The following is a 24,319-nucleotide window of genomic DNA, read 5'->3' as shown; positions in this document are numbered from 1 at the left end:
ATTATATATATTATATTATATATATATATATTTAGATTTTATTCTTGTAAAATTGCTGCTGATTTGACCACTTTTACTGTTTGTCAAATGTTGGGTCTAGTTGGGAGTAGCAAACCACAACCATGTTGGTATATCACCAGCAAGCATGCTGTGTTTCTATATGGGGGGGTGGGGGGGGGTCAACGCTGTCAAGACACGTCCCCAATGATGACTACTTTCTTGGTTTTCCTCCTGGGAGTGGAGATGCCGAACGGATCCCTGGAGCGTTGACTCACTAAACCCCTGCGAGGCAAGGCTGTCTGCTTTGTCCATTTCCATCTCAAGGTGCTCGTCTTCTCTGTTTTTCTCTGTTCGAGTCCCACTTGGTGTGTTTCCGCTTTGCTGTCTGTCTGTCAGGATGACACTTTCAGAGCAGTTAGCGGCCATGTTTGTTGAAAAAGCGGGGTCATGGGAGAAACATTAAATGCCTGAGTGCGAGTTTGTTTGGACACACCCACCCAGTGTAACACGCGTGTATGTTCATGTGCGTACCTGCCCGACCTGTCTTCACGCTCAATCTGCTGACTCCATCCAGCCAGCGCGCCTCAACGCTCTCGCTTGCAGTACGGCAGCTCGCAAAAGTCAGGACGACAAAACACAAGGTCAAATCCCATATTTTCATGGTCACAGCATACTGTAGAAACGATTAGAGACCTCTAGACATGAACTAACACCCCTATAGTTACCTTTACACTTCCATTACCCAATATAGTAGACATAAGAAAAGAAAAAAAGAATGTGTCTTCCTGTGGCGCGGACAGGAAGTGACATCAGGGGTTAAGAATTGTGTTTTAGCTCAGTGCAGGTTAGCCCGCATCAGGGATTATTTATTGCAAAGGTGCAGTAAAAGACCAGGACCCGGTTAAGCGGAGGAAAATGGATCGATGGATGGATGCAATAAAAGCCTGTTGTTTCAGGGATCAAGTCTGGTGCTTGTGTGTCTGGCCCAGCATTACAGTAAACTTACTAGTGACACCTAGTGGCCAGTGTCTAATACTACATACCATCACATCTTTGAATGTGTCACGCGAATGCCTTACATTTGAGACATTTTTAATGTTGGAATTTTTTTTTTTTTATTTTTAACATTGGAATTGCTGTACAGGGCACATATAGACAAAACAATTTACAATTTCTTTGGAAAATTTGTAGTCGCCAATTAACCTAGCATGTTTTTGGAATGTGGGAGGAAACCAGAGTACCCGGAGAAAAACATGCAAACTCCACACAGAGATGGCCGAGGGTGGAATCGAACCATGTTGATCCGAAACAATATCCGGACATAGTGTTTTTATTCGGTTATGCAAATTAGACGGTAGCGCCATCGGGACAGCCAATAGCTGCTGTTCTTACTGAGGAGTCGGCAACACCGGGAGGCAGAGGAGGCGGCTCCTCCTCCTGCTTCCCCTCCTAGCGGCTGCTGTTACCGCTGTGGCCACTTGCCGAGAGAAAGAAGCACCGAGGCGGCGGCGGTGGCTGTGGGGAAACACAAGGCGAGGCAAGAGCATGGCGGGGCCGCAGGACTTCCAGCAAGGGAGCTACTGTCACAGGAAGACGTGGATCAACGTACTATTAGGAATACTGCAGTTATTACTACCCTGCGTCCAACATGGGGGAGCCCAGAGACAAGGTTTGTTCTTCTTATTAACAGTGCGCACTAATTGTCAACTTAGGTTTATTTATTTGACAGCACCCCCCTCCCCCTCACCATGGTATGCTTTTAATGGCGTGGAAAATGTACACTAAACACACGCGGGTTTGTCTTCTTTAAGATTTATCTGCAATTAGCTTCTCACTGTTTGTTTTTTTTAGGGCATTTTCGTGAAAGTATGCTAACGTCGGCTAGCCATGCTAGTGCCGCTGTTGAGCACAAACACGACTTCCCTGTGGCTTTTCGGTTACCTTATACTCTCTTTAATCTCTCGATTGTGCGAAAAAATCGATCATAATGTGCTTTAGCGGCTAAAATGAGAGAGTTTTTTGTAAACAAGTTTGCTAGCCGCCGAGCTAGCTTCTTCTTGCTAGCCGTGCTAGCACGCCTTCTTGCTAGCCTTTGTCAAACCATGCCAAGACATTTCTACGCTTCCTTGTTTATTCGCACTTTTATTATTACACGGGGACAACTTGATTATTTAATACCTGATAAATTAATGCATGTACATAAAATAAAAAAAACAATGTATCTTTACATGTGTGTTGTCATTCATAGCTCTGAGCCAAATGTCCACCAGCGTGGTCGAGGTCTGGCAGCCGGAGGATGCAGACACGTTAGTCCCACTTCAGGTAAAGAAATAATCGTTGCCTTTTATTTAAATTTATATTTTTATAATATATACCGAGGCCTCCGTGGAGGCACGCACATGTTTCATGCATCGATCCATTGTTCACTTGGAGGCATCCACTCCTTACCCCGCCACTCTTTTGTCTCCGTTTGACTCTGTTGACAATTTAGCAAATGTTCACGTTACATGCAAATGATGCTGATGCAAAGCTATGACTGGAAGTGGCGAGACTGCTCCCACGCGGCTGCTGCACATCTTCCGTTGTACACACAAGCAGGGGCCCACTGTGGTGGGCCCATTGTGGTGGGCACATGGCCAGGCTGCATCAGACGGTGTGTGCATTTAATAATGTGCTTTATTGTCATTGTAGTTTGTTAGTGGACAATAGGACAATTTTAATGACATTATTGCACAAAACATGACTTTGACGTGACATCTCGGTTGACTGTTGAAACATTGTGTATACAATGTATTTGCATGCTCTCCCTTTTATTTTGTGCGGCTGTACCTAATGTGTCCACGCTAGTGTTTCTTGCATTTTGAGTGTAAGAATTGCAAAGTGATACTAAACACTAAACACGCCCGTGTGGATGTGATTATGCAAGACAGAATGCAGCGAAGGGCGTTGATAGACAGCTGACTGTCATGTCACCTGAAAGGGCCTTACCTCCTATACTCGGAGTTACACGGAATTACACGGAGTTTCTAGGCTGAACACATGCATTCACGTTCAAGTTGCAGTTGTGTGACTTTGTAGTTTTTGTTCCATAAATGAGGTAGTATTTAGTATTTCGGCGCCATGGTTTAAAAATCACAAATTTGTCAAAGTCGGGCAACTTAACCGTCATGGCATGGATACAGTAGCACAGATGTTGGCGCTGAGGGGCAAGATGTGTGCTCTCGTACGTCTCGTGTTGCCAATCCTTCAATTATTGTTTTAAATCGGCGTCTTAATGAACCTAAATGGGTCTTTATATCCTGATATATTGTATATTTCACCACCGTCGCCCATAAACATGTACAGTACATATCGCTGTCAAAAGATGTTGCTATAAGATGTACTGTTCTGTGGCAATTGGTTCTAAACCTTCCTCTTTTGGGGAAGATGGCAAACGTACAGTTTCACTGGGAAACTGTAAACATCCAGCAGCAACACATGGTTTTGGCATGGATACTATTCAGTACTAATACTAATACTGTAAACATCCAGCAGCAACACATGGTTTTGGCATGTATACTATTCAATATTAATACTGTAAACATCCAGCAGCAACACATGGTTTTGGCATGGATACTATTCAGTACTAATACTAATACTGTAAACATCCAGCAGCAACACATGGTTTTGGCACGGATACTATTCAGTACTAATACTGTAAACATCCAGCAGCAACACATGGTTTTGGCATGGATACTATTCAGTACTAATACTAATACTGTAAACATCCAGCAGCAACACATGGTTTTGGCATGGATACTATTTTGATGAAAAACATACCATCCGCCTGGAGAAGCGTTTGTTTCCTCTGCTTTAGTTGAGAGTAGGGCTGGGTAATAAATTCATATTTTTCAAATATCTATTTCTTATAAGCACGATATCGAAAACTGAGCATATGGTTCATATGGATATAGACTGGAATTGATGCGGAGGTCTCATGTTTCGAGATGGTGCCGCCTGAGCGCAGGCTAGTTACGGCTGCTCTGTATCTTCTGCTGTGTTTTTAGTGTTAATAGTTAATAGTACTTTATTTACTACAATTACAGTTGGTGAATCATGCCAGGGACCGTCACTTTAGAAGAACTTGCAGTTAATTTGGATTTGATGCTAGCTTCAAATCGCCGTAGTCTTTGTATCGACACGTGTTGTCATCGTTATGCTTCATGGACTGTTGGGCCCCCTAAACGACTGCCACTTTTGACTTTTTACCTGTTGGTAGAATGCAGGTTTTTAACAGTTTTAACAGTTTTTGTTCTGTTTGTCCTCCCATATTGCTTCACGTACGATACAGGCGGTTCCCAAAGCACAAAAGCGCCATCAATACGGTCTTCCTAAAAGCTGGAATCTAATCAGGAAGTATTGCATCCGTCGTGCATTATCTCAGGTCACAGTCGACCAGAGTGTTTGCGGTGTTGTGTTGAAATTGACGGCCACTTTGCACACCTCGCTTGCTCAAACCTCGCGTGGAGGCACGGGCTGGTTTATAGTCTTATACTAAAACCAGTGTTTTTTTATATTGCGGCATACCGTTTCTACGATATGAAAGAAAGCAGAGGTTCAGCTCGGCCACTAAATGGACCTGGAACCAAATAACTTGACTGGTATCGCTCAATATTTCTGGCTGTGGCATGGGAACGGGTGGGTCAGTGTTTCCTTACCTTCTTTATAGAACTGCTGGGACTCGCAACTTTGGCCCCATGGTGGCTTATTTAGCAGTCACACTCAATAAATGCACGGACGCTGAGTCAGCATCATGCAATGCACTATGTTTGGCCACTCGCCCACAGAACAGAACATGGCAAGCGGACTAGTTAGTTCCGCGCAATATCGTACGTCAGATGACACGGTGGATGAAAGCCAAGTTAAGTTTCCAACTAAAACTGTTTGACTGTGTTACCATTTGGTTGTCACGTTTGCAGCTTGTGTTGACATTTCTCTTCTTTGCAGTTGGACAAGGGGCCCAGAAAAGACGGTCTTCCGCTGGAAGAAAGGTACGTTTTGTTTTTGTTTACCTTTTGTTTACCTTTGCCGGGCTTCGGTGTCCAACACAGGCACTGTCGCCCGTTTATGATCGTCACACATTCGCAGATGTTTGCAAAGCGCCAGTCCCTGTTGGCTCAAACCTCCCCGCCACCTGACTTCCATTGAAAAGTTTGCAGCGAGTCATGTGACCGAGGGCAGGAGCCCAGACGGCGCCTCTCCCGTGCATCCTTTCCACGGTTAACATCTCCGTGGTAACAATGCAGCCTACCTGCTCACCTCCCTCCCAAGAATGCCACGCTGTAGAAAAACAGGCTGTCATTTGAACCCTCTTAAGGCGCCGCCGTCGACGGATGTATTGAATGCGCCGCCGGGAAAAGGGCTGACACGTGAAATAAACCACCGACGTGTGGTTTGGTGTAATTGGCCTTTGTGAAGAGGCCTTTTAGACGTCTTCCTCTGTATTCATGCTATGTTGTTTATATTGGTGGCTGGCTGGGCGACGGGGGAGGGGGGGGCTGTAGTGATGAGAGTCCGGGGCCGTGGGTAAGAGAGAGGCACAGAACCGAATTCCAGACTAATTTTAGAACTCTTTGAAAGAAAACTGAGGCGAGGTCCGTCTTTCCCAGCTGCTTTTTGTTTGGAAAACTCTCCTGCAAGGAAAACACTTTCATGAATACATCAACATTTTGTGGCGGTATTGAGCATCACAATGTATCCCACGAGGCATAGTTGGGATTTTCTCATACGTTTGGCAGCACCGGCCAGTCAAAACAGAGTCTACTGTTAAATGCGGAATCCGGCTGACTCGGTGTGAATGAAATGATGTCATGGTGAGGAGAAGGAACATTTGCGTAGGGAAGTATTTCCCTCGTGTTTTACCGCTTATTGATGCAAACCAGCGTTTTAGCATTCCCGCTGGCGGCGTGCGAGTTCTGACTAAAATAAGGACAGCGGCAAGTTTGCTCTTGCTCCCAGTTTGTCTTAACCGTCAACAAACACTCTCAAAACACACACAACAAACTTCCCACCTTCAAAATAAGAGCAGGTTTGTTGAGGCTTTTGTGCGTGAAGAGAAATAATAAATAATAATAATGGTCGAAATTGTCCAGTGATGTATTGCAAAAATTAATTAAATTGTATTTACTCTTACAAGTACACACTCTATGCTAGTACAATATGCGTAAAGAGACGCAATGGAAGACCAGAAAACGGTTTATTTTGAAAACAGAACACACGTCCCTCCCTACCTGGGGTACTTGTGAGCCATGGAGTAGACTTTGACTTCGTTCAAACGTTGCTCAGCATTGTGGCAGCTCTTGTATTTTTATCTCAGGGGAGGTGAGAAGCCAAGGAGGCTTTGCACAGGCTTGTCGACCTTGCAGACCCCCAGAGTTCCGGGTAGCGTAAGGGCTCTCGCGCCCGGGTTATCAGCCACTTGGCGGGGCCTGCCGTCTGTCTCGGAGCCAAACCAGTACCAGACTCTGAAGTACGCCGTTTCCAGTTTGAAGTTTGTCGCTCTCCTGCAACCATGCTGGGTGACGAGAGGGCTCACTCTGTGCATCTGTCTCAACACCTGGTCATGATTGTTCTATAGCAGAGTGAACCCTCCTGTCATTCAACCAGTCTCTTCGCTCCTAGCTAGTGCATGTTTTTCTTGGTCATTGAGCTCCATAGTTTCGGAGTTTGGGCCGTGAATGAAACTTTCCAGGTTATCGTCTGACAGCCTGACGAGGATTGCTTGATTCAAAACAAATATTTGCTCGGAGCATGACCGTGCCTTGCCACGGCGGTGGCGGCGGCGGCGGCGGCAGAGAAGCTGCTAACGGCCTGGCACGTGGTGTCAGTTAGCGCTGTGCAAGTTGTTGTCTCACACGTGTGGAGGACCAGCTGACCCCCCCCCCCCCCCCAAGCTCCTCTCTGATCCTAACCCTCTCTACAGGAGTGCGGTCGAGGTCGCCGCAAACATTGCCGTTATTTGAGTTAGATCCAGAGGGGATCAAATAGCGCCAAACATAACGTGTTATTTTTGTGCCGGGGCGGTGGACAGAACCCTTGGACTGCAGCACGGCGGTATGCTTGCTCATGGGCTGAAAGGAGGGTAAATATTACTCCAACTCCCCCAGTAGAGGCACCCGGGGAAAAAATGACATTACATTTTAGGGAACTTTTTCTTCACACACACGTAGCAGCGTCTTGGTAATATTCTCTCTTGATACAGATTCAGCCTCATTTGTGTTAATGAAGAATTTAAAATGACTTGAATTTAAAAATTGCTTTCGCAAGATGGCACTGACCACTCTAAAGTACGTCCAACTTTCCTGTCAATATCCAGTGGTGCCTTGGTTAACATCATTAATCTGTTTCAGAATGTCTAACTCAAACCAAAACGGGCTCCAACCAAAGCAAATATTAACACCCAAAAATGTTAACACAAAGTGCATTTTAATAGAGAATAATTATAGATTTACATGCAGAAAACGATAATTATGACTGGACAGAAAATGTAACATCACTTTTACCGAGTTTTGTTAAAGGGGAAAAAAACCCACCAATTAACAAAATACCATAAAATAAACACATTCACATCATATTCACTTTCTTAACAAGCTGGCAAATGCAAGGGAAAATTTCAGCAAAAAGTTTGGTTGTTAACCAAAAAAAACGCTCAACCTGGGGCGGACATTAACCGAGGTAACACTGCTAATTAACACAGCTAGTCTTTATCTCGGAAAACATATTAATATTCGATGGCAGTTATATTAGCCTTGAAGGTCATACAAGTTGTAAAAGTGCAGACGACAGGATTATGTAATAATAATATTTGGTACAGGAGTCTTCTTTCCAGTTTTTGAGACATTTCCCAACAGTGGAGTGGAGAGTGAGTCACATGGCTCCACCCTCTCCGCCCTCTTGACGGAGACCGGAGTGAGAGCAATGGATGTGCGGCGGTGCTGGGTGAGCTAGGCCGCTCATGGTCCGGCTCAGGTATCTGCTCTAACTGTTGTCCGAGCTTTTGGCGAGGGCCGGCATCAATGCTGATCAGTCACCTGACAACTAGACTGACTCCGACAATGATGATGTCCAAATTGCCCAGCTCTTCAGTAGACCGCGTGAAGAATTGAGAACACATTTGCTTTTGCAAGATGGCACCGACCACTCTAAAGTACGCCCAACTTTCCCTTCAATATGCAGTGGTGCCTTGGTTAACATCATTAATCTGTTCCAGAATGTCTAACTCAAACCAAAACGAGCTCCAACCAAAGCAGTGTAAATCTAATTCATATGGTCCAGACACCCAAAAATATTAACACAAAGTGCATTTTAATCGAGAATAATTATTGCTTTACATGCAGAAAATGATGCAACGATAATTGTGACTGGACCGAAAATGTAACATCACTTTTGCCGAGTTTTGTTAAAGGGAAAAAACCACCACACGAAACCACCAATTAACAAAATACTGTAAAATAAACGCATTCACATTCTTAAGCTGGCAAATTTAAGGCAAAATTTTAGCAAAAAGTTTGGTTGTTAACCAAAAAATTCTCAACCTGGAGTGGACATTAACTGAGGTAACACTGCTAATTAACACAACTGGTCTTTATCTCGGAAAACATAACTTGTTAATATTCAATGTCAGTTATGTTAGCCTTAAAGTCATACAGGATATCATTATTGGCGTTCGCCAATAATACTTATGCAGGTTTTAGGTATAGAAATAGACCCCATAATTGAGACTACGTCTTATCTGGTGCGGAAAATACTGTAATTTCATCGGGACAATTTGCTTTGGTTAGAGTCTGTTTTGGTTTCAGTCGGACCTTCTGGAAGGGCATAATGTTGTTAACCAAGACACCACTGTATACACTTATTAAAATGTACCCAACAAGCCTCTCATATACAAAATATTTGACTTTCATTATGACAAACATGTCATATAGGAAATTTTGACATTTTTACAGTCCTGAAAAACAGCAGCTTTTATGCAGCTAACTTTTCCAAACCGCAGAGCGCTCCTGTCGTATGGATGATCTTTGACTGGTGTTTGCGGATGGTCCTAGCAGAGTGTCTTCAGACGACGTCTTGGGCTTCTTTAGCTACATTAGAGAGAATACGGAGGTGCATAGACATGGAGACACGGGCAGCCCCTCCCCGTGTGCATTTCTAACCATGTTTGGACTGCTCGGTCTCAGTTTAAGGAAGTGCCAGTAAGGAAACCGTGCAGCTGCATGCCGTGAGTTAGCAGGAAGTGCTGACTAAATGCTTTAGTACTACTAAATGCTCTGTACTCTGCCTTTCATTCATGAAGTATTTACCTCCACTAGTGGGAGAGGTTTGCTTGTCCCACGTATGTATGCTAGGTCATGCGGCATGGCTTAAAAACTCCCCCTCTCATAGTCAGGCAGGTGTGGCAAAACAAAAGAAGAACCTTACCTGTCAACATATCTTGCGTTGCAGAGGCACTGAGAAAGCATGTGAGTTTGCTAATTATTATTGCGATCATAAATCTCTTGTGCAGGACTACCTCGTCAAATCCAAATACCCTCCGGGCCACGTGTTGGCTGTAAAGCACTTTTATCATATGCTTCGTTTCCTGCTGTCGTTTTCTCGGCCGAGCGGCAATGCACTGGCACTTTTTGTTCATGGGTCATGAGAAAAAATGTGTTTAAACGTCTTCAGAGAAGTGATTTGACAGTTGGTGCTCTTGTTAGCCTTTACATCACCTTTCCTGTGACAATGGTGGACGGCTGCTCCACGGTTGATTTAAGTCAGCCCCATTGATGCGCAAATGATGTGTCGCATCCCAAATGTCATTAGCACTGGATATCGCGCACCCTCTCACAAATTAGATCCCGGTGACGCTTCAAAGTGTGGCCACTGGCTTCCCGGGATTACATGTCATTTATTTTTGGCTTACCCTGCCGTGTGTGTGTGTGTGTGTGTGTGTGTGTGTGTGTGTGTGTGGGTGGAGGTAGTCCCCTGGCTTTTAGGTGCACTTATAGTAGAACAGGCTGCAGCTTATGTAGCCAAGAAGACACTGCTTTTAATGGAATATCTATATACTGTACATGCAATGTTTAAACAGGATAGGGGTGTACATCTTTGTGATAGGCTGTTCATTTCTATACATGGGTTAACACTGGATAAAAGATAAAATATATCGTAATGGTTTAATTTCATTTGAACATGCATCAGATTACAATTGAGTGCATCCCATAATCACAGTTCCACATGTCCAAAAGGAGTAGGAAGAAGCAAAGCCTTAAAAATCCTATGCCTCCATCTGGTACTTTTACAATCAGTAACTGTTACATTTGTTCACTTCCTGCCTTTTTAATAAAATTTATTTTTATTTATTTTATTTTTTTTTTCATTTTTTTTTTGTATTTTTTTATTTTTTGTCACATACCAAAGTACGAGGTGATATGACCATTTATGTATTTTAAAAGCAGAACAATTTGATGTGAAACTAAATCAATTTCATGTACAGTAGATGGATAGATGGATTTACATTTTAAAAATATGGGCCATCATTTTATTAGAAAAATGAGCTTTTATGTGGGAATGCATAAAGGTGAGGTTATTGTTGGGTGCCAGTGTGCATATTTCTGGCGAACTTCAGGCTCCCGTTTGTGGATGGCGGCTCTGTATTGATTTTGTGATTTTATTTTGATGTTGTTCCTGCCTTAGTTTTACACAATCCATAATAACATAAACTAGATGGCTTTCATGTACGTATGATTTGCTGAGGTGTTGATAATCGTTCCCAGTGGCTAGCTAGTGCCCTGTTGATGCTGCTCAAGGGTGCGTGTGTGACAATCCAGTGGGGCGGCAGCACAGGTTGTCGTATTCTTTGGGATGTTCATGTAAAAAGTTTAGGAACCACCCATCTTAGGATTTATGGCTGATTCTCACAGATCCTGGTGTCTGCCATCGATGTAACGAATCATGTTCTTCTCTCCAACAGCTCCCCTCTGTATGATCTGGAGAATGGGAGGCCGTTGCGTTTTCAGCCTGCAGCGTTAGAATTCGGAAATCAGTAAGTCAAATACGTTTTCTGCTCTTTAAAAGGGACGATGCACGTGAAGTCAATGAAATACCAGAAATGCCCCGGTACCTAAATCGCAGACGGCCGGGCCTAATTAGACATCCTGGTGTTTGTTTTGGTTGACAATGCATGAACTCTTTGAGGAACAATCTTCTTTAAAGTCAAAGTAAATACCGTAAAATCAATATGAATCTTGTCATAACCTGTTGATCCGTACTCAAGTGAAGCTCCGCCTTCTTCACGACCCTGGATCCACCTTTCTTTGCAGGCCGCTGGGGCTGCCGAGAGCTGAAAGCATATATATACATAACCCCAGCCCGGAAGTCCCTGTGACGCTGCTGTCCATGTTTACATCCAGCAGGCACTTTCACATACCCTCCTTTCACAGACGAGTACGTGTGGCCAAGAGTTGCCAAAATGCTCTACGGATCCTCTGCCTTGGAATGACACTTTGTTTTCGTCCCCAGGTGATCCCACCGAGAGGGAAAACATCTTTTAAACTAATTTTCCTCCCATCCGAGGAGGGCAATGTAGAAAACACCTTATTTATAAACACGTCGGCCCACGGGCTGCTTTCATATCAGGTCAGTACCTTTTTAAAAATATAGATTTTCAGCACATGTGAGAGCACGTTTATCCCAGGTTAGCATACATGTTTGTTATGTTTGTACAAAGTAGCCCCCCACACCAATTAACAAACCACCAATTAACAAAATAAACACATTCACATTCTTAACAAGCTGGCAAATGCAAGGCAAAATTTTAGCAAAAAGTTTGGTTGTTAACCAAAAAAAACGCTCAACCTGGAGCGGAAATTATCTCGGAAAACATAACTTATTTACACAGCGTTATACGTTGCTAGTGTATTGTCTGTTTTTATCCTCCTATTGTGCTGCTTTGTGTGTAATTCATTGTGTGTGGTGTGGTGACACTCACAACTAATGGGGTATGCCTCACACAAATTGTTCCCGGGCCGCACTTTGGACACCCTTGCTTGACACTCATCATTTATACATTGTTTTCCTTATGTATATCTTCATAAAATGTGTTTTTGGTTGCTATTTTTGTGTGTCTAAAACAGATTCATTGCATTTGCATGATTTCCAATGTGAGATAACACTGTGTTCTCGAAGTACTCGAGCGTATCGCTGTGAAAACAAGCGATTCCTCTAATAAAGCCACATGCTTGTGTACAGTCGTAAACGCAGTAGATGAACATATTTCCATGCATAACAAACAAACACTCTGGTTCTTCTCAGGGCTTTCATTTAGTCCCGTTGATCCGCTTCAACAGGTTTCCTCGCTGTTTGAAGTTTCATGCGGCCGACATTTTCTATTAATATTTGCCGGTGGCTGTCGCTCAGAGTGCAACTTGACGTTGCAGTGTAAATGCAGGGGTGATTGATGGGGAAAAAAAGGTAACAAAGAGGGTTGTCGAGCCTTTAAAAAACGAAAGCACAAGTCAATTTGTTGGGCGCACTCGCCGAGTCGTGCAGACGCCTCCCGGCGCTTCAGACGTGTAAACGTTCCAGCCACCCATGTTTGCATTTGCCAATGAGCCCAGCAGCAAAAGCGGTCTCCTGCACACGTGCAGTCGGAAACCGAAATAAATGATGTGACATTTTCAATGTGGGTGGATCAGGGCGAAGTTCGTTAAGAAATGACTTCTGTTTTGTAGTTGCCATGGAAATTATTGGGGCTGTCAAATGATTAAAAATGTCAATTAATTAATCACGATGAATCCTCATTTGCTGTATTTTATGAACCGAAAATTCTAATCGAGAATGATATACAGTGGTGGGAAAACATTTCAGATGACAACACAACAGAACACAAAATGCAGTTTTTGAATGAAACTTTTTATAATTAAGGGTGTCTTTTGACTTTGTATGTTATAATGAAAGTGATTGTGTTTTGTTTTTGTTTTTTTCCAGGTCTTTGGTGTGGGAGTTCACCAGGGCTCAATAAAGTCTGTCCAAAGAAAGGATAGCCTGCTAATATTCCCTCACATCCAGAGCATTAAGTTGACCCAAACTCAGGTACGCCTCTACCAATATGCAAGATCATGTTTTGCACACGGCACAGCGAAGCTTTGTGCAGTGACGCAACACCAAAAATGCACCAAATTATTGTCAAGTCAGCAGCTGGGCTGACTCATCGCAGCGGCAAAGTCCACACGGTGTCGACGTGCGGCGCACAGGCGCTCACTTTCAGTAGATAACCCGTGCAGTCGTACGCATGTGTCTATACTTAGCCACGCCGACGAAGTCAAGCCCGCAACGCCCCCGCGACTGAGTCAAGGCGGTGAAAGTGTGTGAGAAGTTTTCCGACCGTGCAACAGGAAGTGTGCTGTCAGTCGCAACCGAGTGTCGACGCTTCTGTCTGCACAAATAACCCCCAGGAAGGGAGATTTGTCTAATAGCCCAAGTGGGCAATGGAGAAAATTAACACTTGCTTAAAATACAATATAACACATTTAGTATTAATATTAAGGCTCTAAATGCAATATATTATGTTCTGTGTGAAGTATCTTTATAATGCATCATATTAACTCACTAGAAAGATCTCAGCGCATAGGCTGGTCATATATCTCATCTCGTTTCATATTATCTGCATACTGTATTTGTACATAACTCTGGGTAAAACTGTTGATTTTGTTAATACTTGGGTTGTTTATATTGTTTATTTTTCTATATTGTGTATTTTGTACTGCTTAACTGATTCTGTACTCTTGCTGCTCTGCTATGCAAATTTCCCCACTGAGGGACGAATAACGGCATATCTTATCTTATATATTTTATTCATTAAAAAGAAATTAAATACAGTAATCCAAGGGTTTCTTTTCAGTTACCAATGTGACCCATTAACTACAATAAAGGATCAATTACTGTAGATACATTTTAAAAATATGTTACCAACCAATTATGTTTGCTTGACTATCAGAGATAAAATAAACAGTGCCCCTGCTGGTTGCAGCCAAGTACTGCACTCACGTGTGAACAAAGGCTCTGTTTCCCAGAGTGCTTTGCGAGAGAGTTTTTGTTAAAAAAAAAAAAAGGCTGGAAATCAAATGGTTAGAGCTCACTTAGTGTTTGGTTAATATTCAGCATTATACGTTGGTAGTGTATTGTCTGTTGTTATCCTCCTATTGTGTTGCTGTGTGTGGTGTGGTGTGACACTCGTAACTAATGGGGTATGCCTCACACAAATTTTGTCCTAACTGGCCTGGAGACTGTAACGAATGGCCAATCGTGTGTTTGATTCCACAGGAAGATGTGTCCAACATCACCATACTGGGTCTACTCCTGGAGTGCAGCCTTCCCAAGAGTTTTTTCATCAATTCTCAGGTATTTTTGGTTGTTTTCAGTACATTGGATGTGTAAATATTATGTTATGTACTTGTTTTTTTTTGCTGTTATGGAAGAAAAAAGCTAATTGGGATTCTTTTATGCGAGTATTACGCTTGATACAGACCCCCTCTTAACGTCTCTTCACTGAGTCAGAATCGCTGTGTTTGGCTCACTCCCGGCATCGTCATCTGCTTAATTGATAAGTTGCACCTCGCCTCCTCCAGGGGTCTTGCCTCCAGAGCGAGGAGCGCCTCAGTCTTCAGATTAATCTGTCGGCGCGCGGCGACCAGCCCGCCGACCTGGACAAGCTCAAGCCTTACGTCATTGAGCACATCTTGCTGCTGCTGGTGGTCCCCGTGGGCGGGCAGACTGCAGGAGGTGGTGGTCTGTCATGGCATTCACGTTTATCACCGTGTACCCACAGTGTTACATCGTTTATGTTCTTTGTAATGCAGGGGAACCAAAACTAGGAATTTATATGCAAAATTCCGGAAGCAAAAGACTCTACGTTAAGGTGAGTTCTTATCTGTGTTATAAATAGAAATATGGATGAGTGGGTGTATTTTTATTTATTTATTTAATCCCAGGACATGCAGCTTTTATCCAAAGTGGATGCCAATCTGCAGTTTAACAGAGTTCTTCTGAGATCGGAAGCAAAGAACTTCACAGAAGTGGCTACCCTGACCTGCAGGGGTACATTCCCTCTACCGCCACCGCATATCGTGTTGTCCAATGTGGCGTATTCATCGACGTTTTTTGTTTCAGGTTCCATGCCAGGCCACGGAAGCAAATGCGTTAGTCATATCAGTTTAAAGGTCTTAGGGAACCAGACCACCCACAACTTTGCCGGGTTACATATCACGCACAGGTGATTTAAACTTCAACAGGACAAAGTAGAGAGTGATATTGGCTTGATGAAATACGCCATTCGGCTTGTTTGAACATCTCCCCGCAGGTGGAGCACCGAGGATCTTCCCAGCCTTTTCCAAGTGAAACAAAAAACGACACAGCAGGTGGAGCTGTGGCTGACAAACCCCTTTGCTTTGCCGCTCACGGTGACGGCTGCACGCCTTTCGCAGAAGCTGCATGGAGTTATGAAGGTATGCACCGAGGCCGCCACGTACGCAGGCACGCACGCCAAAACCTCACCTTGGTTCCAAGTTCTACGCACACTGTACACATGACGGAAATATAAATATTGTCCACACAGACATCTCTGTGTGAACCCTTGTGACTCCGGTGAAGAAAAGCGGCATAGAAAATGAATGAAAAAATGTTAATTATGAGAAAAAGACAACTTGCTTTTTACTTTCACATTGGAAGGGGCGTTGCAAGGAAGGGAGAGACGAGGAAGTGTCTCTCCACTGCTTAGTTATCACTGTCCATTTCATAGGAGATCTTTCCACATGTTCAAATATACTGTCTTCGTCATGGTTGCGGCATTTTGAGGGCTCAGACCGGGCACGTAAGCTACGTTGGCTAAGTGACATCGTCCTTCCTCAACGGAGCGCCGCGTAGCTGCATATTTCTGCGCCACACGCACCTAACTACTTTTACTTTTACTTTCTGTTCACCGTCATAACAATAAGTTATTTGACATCTCTGCTGCCCTCTGCCTGCCAGGTGGTGAACTTCCACGGCCCGCTGACGGTTCCCCGGGGCTGCTGGCACATCCTGTCCCTCCAGCTCTTCCGTCGGGCGCTTCCCGCCAGCCACTCCTTCACGCTGAGTCTGCACACCAAGCTGGGCGCTGCCATGCACATTCCCATGTACTTCCACGCCACTCCCGTCGAGGTATAAAAAACAAAAACAAGTACGGTTGACTCTCGGTGCCACCAATTACTGCTAACTGTTTATTGTCTCAGCAGGGAGATTTGGTGTTTGAATCCGAAGGAGAGTGTCAGCGTCCCTGTTTGCTCAAGTTGTCCGAAACAGGTGAGACATAAAAATGACCCAAGTTTAAACGTAATGATCATTTTTGATATTATTACATCAAGGTCGCTCAGAGTGGCAGCGCACGCTCCTGCCAGACTTCTCTCGCTCGTCCTGGACGGTGGACAGCAAGCTGGCGACCGAGCTCTGCTCTCGGTGGCGGAACCACAAAGACAAACTACCTTGCAGGTCAGTCACCCCAAAAACGGGTACCCGAAGGTTTCCGGAAGAAGACACACGGTGTTTAACCCTCCTCTTGTGTTAGGGTCGGCACCGACCCGTTTTACATTTTAATGCATAAAAAGAATCACATAACAATGTTTATTGCATCAAGGCTTTTTGACTTTGTCAGGAAACTCTATTTCAACAAAATAAAACCAAAAAATAATTTTTAATACATTTTAAAATGCTCTGGTTGAAATCTTGTTTCAAGCTGAAAATGTTCCATGTTAGCTAGGAACTGGAGGAAAAATATCTGCTCTACTCTTGTCCGGTAATTACGACTAATTAACACCAATTTCACTTCCCAGGTGGCCCAGACTGTCCGTGGAGACGTCCTCCCCCCTGGATTTTGGCGCTACGCCGATCAACGAAAGCAAGGTGAGCGACATTGTTGACGGCGCCGTTTATGCCGCGTCCTGTTGCTGAACACGATGCCGGCGGGCTTTCAGGTGAAAACGTTTCTGCTGAAGAACCCCTCCTCCTCTGTGGTTTCCGTGGAGATCCAGATTCTCTCCTTGTATCCTGACCCCCTGGGGGCTCTGGACCTTCTCACCAAATGGTATCATCATCCAGAGACATGGAGAATGATTCTAATGATTAATTTGGTGTCGTATTTTATTCTTTAATTTTGACCATCGGCAGGTTTAATATCAGCCCCCTCGCGGTCAATATCAGCACGGCAGAGTTCTCCCTGTTGCCCGCGCCCCCCAGCGTGAGTAAAAAGTGGTTCCTCTTTGTGACATCATCACTGCCTTCCCTGAGAACTGTGTGAATATTTCGTGCACAGGCGAGCGAGAACGTGGAAGCCCTGAAGGGGGAGGGGGTCCTACGTCTGCTGCTACAGCCGTGGGAGTCCCGAGAGGTGGCCGTGGTTTTTACTCCCTCCGAACACAAACCCACCACCACCATCCTCATCGTCAGGTACGCAACAGTAGCACACACTTCCTAAATTGAAGGAACTTCTTTATTGGAAACTCGTATGTCACATGAACAAATTAGCCTTCTTTCACCATGTGATCATTTCTTAACCAGCTATTGCGCTACACAGCAGCAACAGAACCAATGTTGTAAAAGCACTAAGGCATTTTTTAATACAATTTTTAAAATGTTTTTATTTATTTATTTTATAATTATTATTTATTTAGTTTTGTCAAATAACCACAATATGGGGTTCAAACGTAACATTTTTAATGTAATTTTTAACAATATTTGTATTATCATTTTTTTATTTTGTGATTTTTATTTTCCCATTTGTATTTTTGTAAACCAAAATATGGGGTGCAAACTAAGCATTTTTTATTTAATTTAAAACAAAATATTGAACTTATTTTTTGAAAGCATTTTATTTATTTCAATATTTATTTTTAATTAAAAAAAATTTAAATATTATTTTTTTATTTTCAAAACTATGTTGTTCTGAATACATACATTTCTTAATATTTTTTATTAATTAATTGTTAAATTAATAAATTAACCAAATATGGGAAAGCATTTTAAAGTTCATTTAAAAATATAGTTTTATTATTTAGTTTTGTATAAAAAAAAATATTTTTTTTACAATTTATATTTATTATTATTATACACATATGTTTTATAATTATTATTATTTTCTACTTTATTAAAGATATATGTATATATTTTTTTTTTTCCAGAAACAACCTGACGGTGTTTGACATGGTGACGGTGAAGGGCCACGGGGCCAAGGAGCTGCTCAGAGTCGGGGGCAAGCTACCCGGGCCGGGGGCCTCCCTGCGCTTCAATGTGCCCCAGTCCACTCTGATGGAGTGTCGCGACGGTGAGGCTGGAGTTTGCGATGCACTCTTTAAAATCGTCGCCACGAGCGACTAACCGAGTCCATCGTCCCTCCGTCAGGCGTGCGCCACAACAAGCCGCTCTTCGCCATCCGCAAGACGTTCAAGGTGGAGAACGCCGGAGAGCTGCCGCTGACGGTGGCGTCCATGAATATCAACGGTTACAAGTGTCAGGGCTTTGGCTTCGAGGTGCTGCAGTGTCACTCCTTCAGCTTGGAGCACACCACCTCCTCCGAGATCACCATCGCGTAAGTTGCCGGTCGAAAGCCGCAAGTGGCCCACGAGCCACACTTTGCACCCTCTGCGATATCATTTTTAATAATATAATGTTTTATAATTCTCTTTAGATTCACTCCGGACTTCACCTCATCCTGGGTCATCCGGGACCTGGTCCTGGTGACGTCGCGCGGCACCTCCTTCACGTTCACCCTCAACGTGACGCTGCCCCACCATATGCTGCCCCTGTGCGCCCAGGTGGTCCCCGGCCCCAGCTGGGAGGAGTCCTTCTGGGTAGTCACGCTCATCTTCACCTGGTTGGTAGCAGTTAGCCTAGCAACGATGTGTTAAACGATGGGAGGTTTTTTTTAACGCTTATTTGTATTTCTGCACAGTGTGTCCCTGTTTGGTGTGTGTCTGATGGCCTTCCACCAAGCCCAGTACATCCTCAACGAGTTCTCCATGCCTGCAGTCAGACATAACCACACCCCCAACCTGTCCCGGGACAAGGGCCCCGTCAACATCACCCCCAACGGCATCAAGTATGCAGAACACGCAAAAAGCATTTGAAAAATAGTTGAAGTTGCTCACATTTGCTCTTTTTGCAGCAAAACCAAAGGTAGCTGTAAGAGCTACGTGGACACCTGCCACACCTCCGACAAAGGAAAGGGGCGTGGCTCCCCGGCTCTGTCAAACAGCCCCGCCCAGCGTCCCCCGTCCTCCAAGAAGGGCTCCTCCGGCGGCGCCTCCCAGCCCCAAAAGAAGCACAAGGTTTCGCTCTATTACAGCAACTACAAGCTCACCCCGGCCTCGGCGCCGCCCGGTGCCGCAGCCGTGGACGACGACCACGAGGACCTGATACCGGGGCCGCCGCTCACCCCGGATCCCGACATCTGCAACAACAACAACAACAACAAACCAGCCTTCACGGACGGCGAGTTGACGGATAAAGACGCAGACTTCAAATCAGCCGTGGAGGATAAAGCGCCAGCAGTGGTTATGTTTCCTGTGGAAATGCCTGCTGGTTCGCCACAAAATGGCAGGCTCAGTCCGGGACCTCCACCGGGCCTGCTGCCGTGCAATTCTGCGGAGATGACTCGCACCGGGCGCTACGAGCCCACCATGATCCGCTGTGAGCTGCGGACCAGCTCCGAGACGGAGGTGAGCTCATTTTCACCTGAAATGTTGAGATTGATGAAGGATGACATATTTCTTTAAATATAAAACGGCGTCATGGCTTGTTAAACATGCCAAAATGGTCCCCGCAACCTTTGATTTTTCTGTATATTTTTCTGTCGATTTCTCCATGAATCAAAACATATTACTTATTACAATAGTTTCATTTTTTAAAAAAACTTTAACACATTTGTATTATTTAAAAAAAAAAAGTTTTTTTAAATAATACATTTGTATTATTTAAATGTTTTTAAATAAAATATATTTTTTAAATAATACATTTGTATTATTTAATATTTTTTTCAAATAATACATTTGTATTATTTATCATATTATTTAAAAAATTATTAATTTTTTAAAAATACAAATGTATTTATTATTTATCATATTATTTTTCATGTATCATATTACTCCAGTCAGAAAATAGTACTGTATAGCACATACTACTTACTTATTGTAGTATTGGTCTGCTATATTTGATAATAGCAGAGTAAAGCTGACCATAGGGGTGTTATTTCATATCTAGAGGGCTCTAATCATGTTAAAAACTGTATTTAGAAGGTTGTAAACCGGTGCGGAACCGATCCTGTACCCGTTCCAATTAAATGAATGAACATTTATGGAATTTATAGAATGCTTACATGCATACAGCAACACCAGAAATGTCAGCTTTACAGATGCCATGCGTGTAGCGCGTCATGTCCTGCTGTTCTTCCCCCTGCAGTCAAGGGAAGATGGCAAAGCCCAGAAAAAGAAAGCAGCAAGTGTGGATACATCGAGTAGTACCAATACTAATAATAATAATAAGGGAAAGAGGAGTCGCAGGAAGACCGACGGCGTCTCCAGGTAGGACACCTTTTCCATTTTGACGTCAGCATTTCAAAACAAAAGCCAGGTTAATCCATCCACCGCCATTTTTCAAATCATTTTTATCGTAACTCCTCCCCCGAAGCGCTCCCGAGCAGAAAGTTCCAGCACTTCCAGAGAGGGAACGACTGGAACCCGACTGGAACGCAGCGGAGCGGAATAACCTCGCCGTGTCCCGCAACAGGAACCGCTGCTGCAACGCCCCCGCCGCATCCGAAGCGCCCAAGCCCGGACAGTGTGCCGACAACCCTGTCAGACCGAACGGTGGGCAAACCTTTCTCAATGACAGCATTGATCATTATCGTTGTGGAAGGCCTGACTCCTACTTTGCTGATGGCAGCCTGCTTTTTATGGGAAATAACACGGGGGGGGTAGGAAGCAGTTAAAAAAATGACAATAAAAGCGGGAAAAAAGGAGTGATAACTTAAATGTGTAAAAACCTTTTTTTTTAAATAATACAAATGTATTATTTAAAAAAAAAATCACAAAAATTTTAAATAATACAAATGTATAAAAAAATATTTTATTTAAAAAACATTGAAATAATACAAATGTATAAAAAAAATGTAATCAAAATTTAAAAATGACTTAGGAGCGATGACTTAAATGTGTATAAAACTTTTTTGAATACAAATGTATTATAAAAAAATTATTTAAAAAAATGTTATTAATACAAATGTATTATTTAAAAATCATTTTTTAAATAATACAAATGTGTTAAATAAAAAAAATTATGAAAATATTGTAATCAAAGTTTAAAAATTACTTAAGTGTAAAAAAAAATAAAAATACAAATGTTTGACGTGTAAAACAAAATAAAGTGACTGAAGTAAATGAGTCAGAAATAATCCAACTAAAAATGGTTTGAATAAGAACGGGTCGCCGTTGGGGGTCCTGAGTTGGGGGGTCCCAGGTTGGGACCATTTGAGACGTCACCGACAAAGCGCCATCACGACATTGGCATTCACGGTGTTGCTAATCTGGTGGTGTCTGGCAGGCGTGTGTCCCGCCCGCAGTCGCCGCAAGTACGCCACGGACCGGCGCGGGGGCGCGGCGTGCGAGTCGGGCTCGGACTCGGGCGGCTCCTCCGGCAGCGTGAGGGCCAGCAGGGGGAGCTGGGGCAGCTGGAGCAGCGCCAGCAGCGTGGAAGGCGACAAGGAGGGCCGACACGCCTGCACTACCTCATCTAGAAAAAGTACAACCTTTCCCATTTGAAGTAGTACTTCAGGTTTTTTTTTTTTTTTTACACAGCCATCTTTTGTTCCTGTTGATTTTGCAGGGGACCCCACACAGTACAGCATCTACACGGCAGAGCGAGACCCCTACCAGTCCAACTGCAAAACCCTCAGGTAAAAGTGCGCTTCTTTTTCGGTCTCTGACAGCTGTGGCTGTAGGCGACCTCCTGATGTAGTCATCCACACGGTGCCGGCATCCAGCAGCTTTATCTTTAGCTCTGTATTCGCTTTAAAGTGTCGCTCATGCCGACTCTGCAGCCTACTCTTACTGTTATTACAACATCCGTTCTGTCGCTGTGTTGTGCAACATGCTCGGTGCCCTCCTTGCCACTTTCTCATGCACTCCACATCATTGTTGGTGAAAAGCCATGACTTGATTGGTTGGAAATAGCGACCCCATCTTTTAATGTTGTGCTCCATCAGCTCTTACCACAAAGACCAGTGCCAAAGTCCAGATCCGGCCGGGTCCAGCTTCGCCCCGAGCTTCGCCGCCGTCGCCGCGGGAGTGGAGCGGAGCACGGGTAAATACGCCGCCCATCTCCATCGTCCCAGCATCCTTCAGTGTTTGTGTGTACCTTTTTGACTTGAGCTTTGCCCCCCGTCCCCCTCCCTCAGACCTGACAGCTCACTACCTGCCCGAGGAGACGTGGTCGGCCCCCTCTGTGCCGCTCACCAACGAGTTCAGATACAACACCCCTGAAGCGCTGCCCTTCATCCCCCAGCCGGCGTCACCCAGGTCGTACAACGGGTAATAACTTTATTCGTATTTCCACTGGCAGAATCACGGCGTCAACACGTCTGGAATACCTTTTTTTCTCGTAAGATTGCCACTTTTATCTCTTATCTTATAGCTTTATTCTCAGAATATTTTGATGTTCTTGCTGTTCTTTTCTTCCATGTTTGCCTTTTTTTTTTTAGTTTTCCTGATTAACGTTCTTTTACAATACACCAAGGGCCTTTAAAAACCAGCAGCGTGCCACAAATGGCCCTCAGGCCGCACTTTTCTATTCCCTTTGGACATACAAGCCGTAGCTACACTGTTTGTGTGTAATATATAATAATATGATGTATACTAATAAAATATGATGTCCAGCATGGTAGCATAAAGGAGCATTAGCATAGCGATGCGATGCTAAAGTGCTAACATTGCATTTTAGCAGCAGCATCACGCTAGGTTAGCCAACTGGCGGATCAAACATTTGAAGATATAAAACAATATATTGAAATTATTTTTGTATTCATTTTAATATTTTTGATTTAATTTTTAAAATATTATTATTTTTATTTTTTGATTTAAAAAAAAAAATAAAACATTTGAAGATGTGTAGCGAAGCCTTTTGTATGATGTGCCTGATTGCTGCAGGTTGGTGTGGAGAAGCGCCAACAGTCCCTGCTCCGGTCCTTACGCCTACTGCGAGGAAGGCAGCTACATCGGTACGATCTCGCTTTTCTTCCACCTTCCTCACTTAAAGCGGCGTCGGAATTGAGCATGTCGGGTGCTGTGATATTCCCGCAGGAAACGCAGCTTTCCCGGCGGGGTTTCCCCACCAGGAGGTCCAGACCGTCCCCGCCAGCCAGCCCAGCTGGAGCGAGCAGCATCCTCAAGAGTCGCCCTCCGCCTGGGACTCGGCGGCCTGCGTCGGCACCAAGGTGGCGCTCACGATACGGGATAGGTGAAGTGAAATGTTTCGCCGGTGAGGAAATAATTCCGCCATTTTCTCCCCCCCCAGCCGTACTTCTCAGGCACCCGCAGCCTCTCGCCCATGTCCAGCCTCTTCGGCTCCATCTGGACGCCGCAGAGCGCCCCCTACCACCCGGGCCACTTCCAGCATGAGCGCTCGGCCCCCATGTCGCCCGTGTCCGCCGTCACGCCCCCCCGCTCCCCTCTGGGCCGCGAGGGGGAGGCGGCGTGCGGCGCCATCCAGTACTCCAGCTTCAACCCGTTCGGGCCGCACATGAACCTGGACATTTGGAACTCCTCCTCCAACCGCAGCTCCAACTCGCAGCTCTCCAACGACTCGGGCTACTGCGGCGACGTTTGAACGACCTTGGCCACGCCCGATTATTGCAAACATATAAATCGACGATATATACCAGAACTCCACACGAATGTTCTTTTATCAATAATGGGGAAAATGTGAATATTCCTTTTCTTTTATGTTGCCATTTTCAAACGTTAAATGTTGTGAACATTTGTTGTATATTTTTCTAGATGTTTTGCAGTTTTGATCATAGAAAATTAAAACCAGGTTTTGTACTTGAACATTCTCCTGTTTTTTCATCAAATGTCATCATTGCGTTTGAATTATAATTACAGTTATAAATATTAAAGGAGAGTAATTATGCAGACAGAAATAACAAATAACCACCGTGCTTCGTTCTGCTTCCTTCCTTTTATTTAGTTTGGACAAGTGGCTGCACAGTGGAGCAGTGGTTGGC

The 24,319-nt window shown here is 44.1% G+C and overlaps 1 protein-coding gene across 4 annotated transcripts; it reads left to right on the top strand.

Moving 5' to 3' along the window:
- The first annotated feature begins 1,452 nt into the window (after positions 1 to 1,452).
- tmem131l (transmembrane 131 like) lies at positions 1,453 to 24,143 on the top strand. Of its 4 annotated transcripts, none has more exons than XM_058066148.2 (34): positions 1,453 to 1,669; positions 2,249 to 2,322; positions 4,987 to 5,030; positions 10,991 to 11,062; positions 11,340 to 11,463; positions 11,539 to 11,655; positions 13,006 to 13,110; positions 14,341 to 14,418; positions 14,646 to 14,799; positions 14,877 to 14,935; positions 15,009 to 15,114; positions 15,187 to 15,289; positions 15,377 to 15,521; positions 16,045 to 16,215; positions 16,290 to 16,356; positions 16,419 to 16,542; positions 16,884 to 16,953; positions 17,025 to 17,134; positions 17,218 to 17,287; positions 17,363 to 17,496; positions 18,228 to 18,370; positions 18,448 to 18,634; positions 18,734 to 18,919; positions 18,998 to 19,144; positions 19,211 to 19,763; positions 20,503 to 20,624; positions 20,731 to 20,909; positions 21,643 to 21,840; positions 21,925 to 21,994; positions 22,304 to 22,401; positions 22,496 to 22,628; positions 23,244 to 23,314; positions 23,397 to 23,530; positions 23,611 to 24,143. In XM_058066148.2, the coding sequence occupies exons 1-34, from the start codon at positions 1,546 to 1,548 to the stop codon at positions 23,920 to 23,922; spliced, it is 4,584 nt and encodes a 1,527-aa protein (XP_057922131.2). In that variant the 5' UTR covers positions 1,453 to 1,545; the 3' UTR covers positions 23,923 to 24,143. The 4 variants fall into 4 exon arrangements, with proteins under 4 accessions (XP_057922131.2, XP_057922123.2, XP_057922102.2 ...); XM_058066140.2 differs by having other exon boundaries at positions 16,287 to 16,356; XM_058066119.2 differs by having other exon boundaries at positions 14,646 to 14,805; positions 16,287 to 16,356.
- The last annotated feature ends 176 nt before the right edge of the window (positions 24,144 to 24,319 follow it).

Source organism: Doryrhamphus excisus, linkage group LG9 (genome assembly GCF_037039965.1).
Source record: "Doryrhamphus excisus strain RoL-2023G ecotype Guam linkage group LG9, RoL_Dexc_Guam_v1.1, whole genome shotgun sequence".
Lineage (NCBI taxonomy): Eukaryota > Metazoa > Chordata > Actinopteri > Syngnathiformes > Syngnathidae > Doryrhamphus > Doryrhamphus excisus.
The sequence above is the reverse complement of the archived record's forward strand: the minus strand, read 5'-3'. Positions and strand labels throughout refer to the sequence as shown.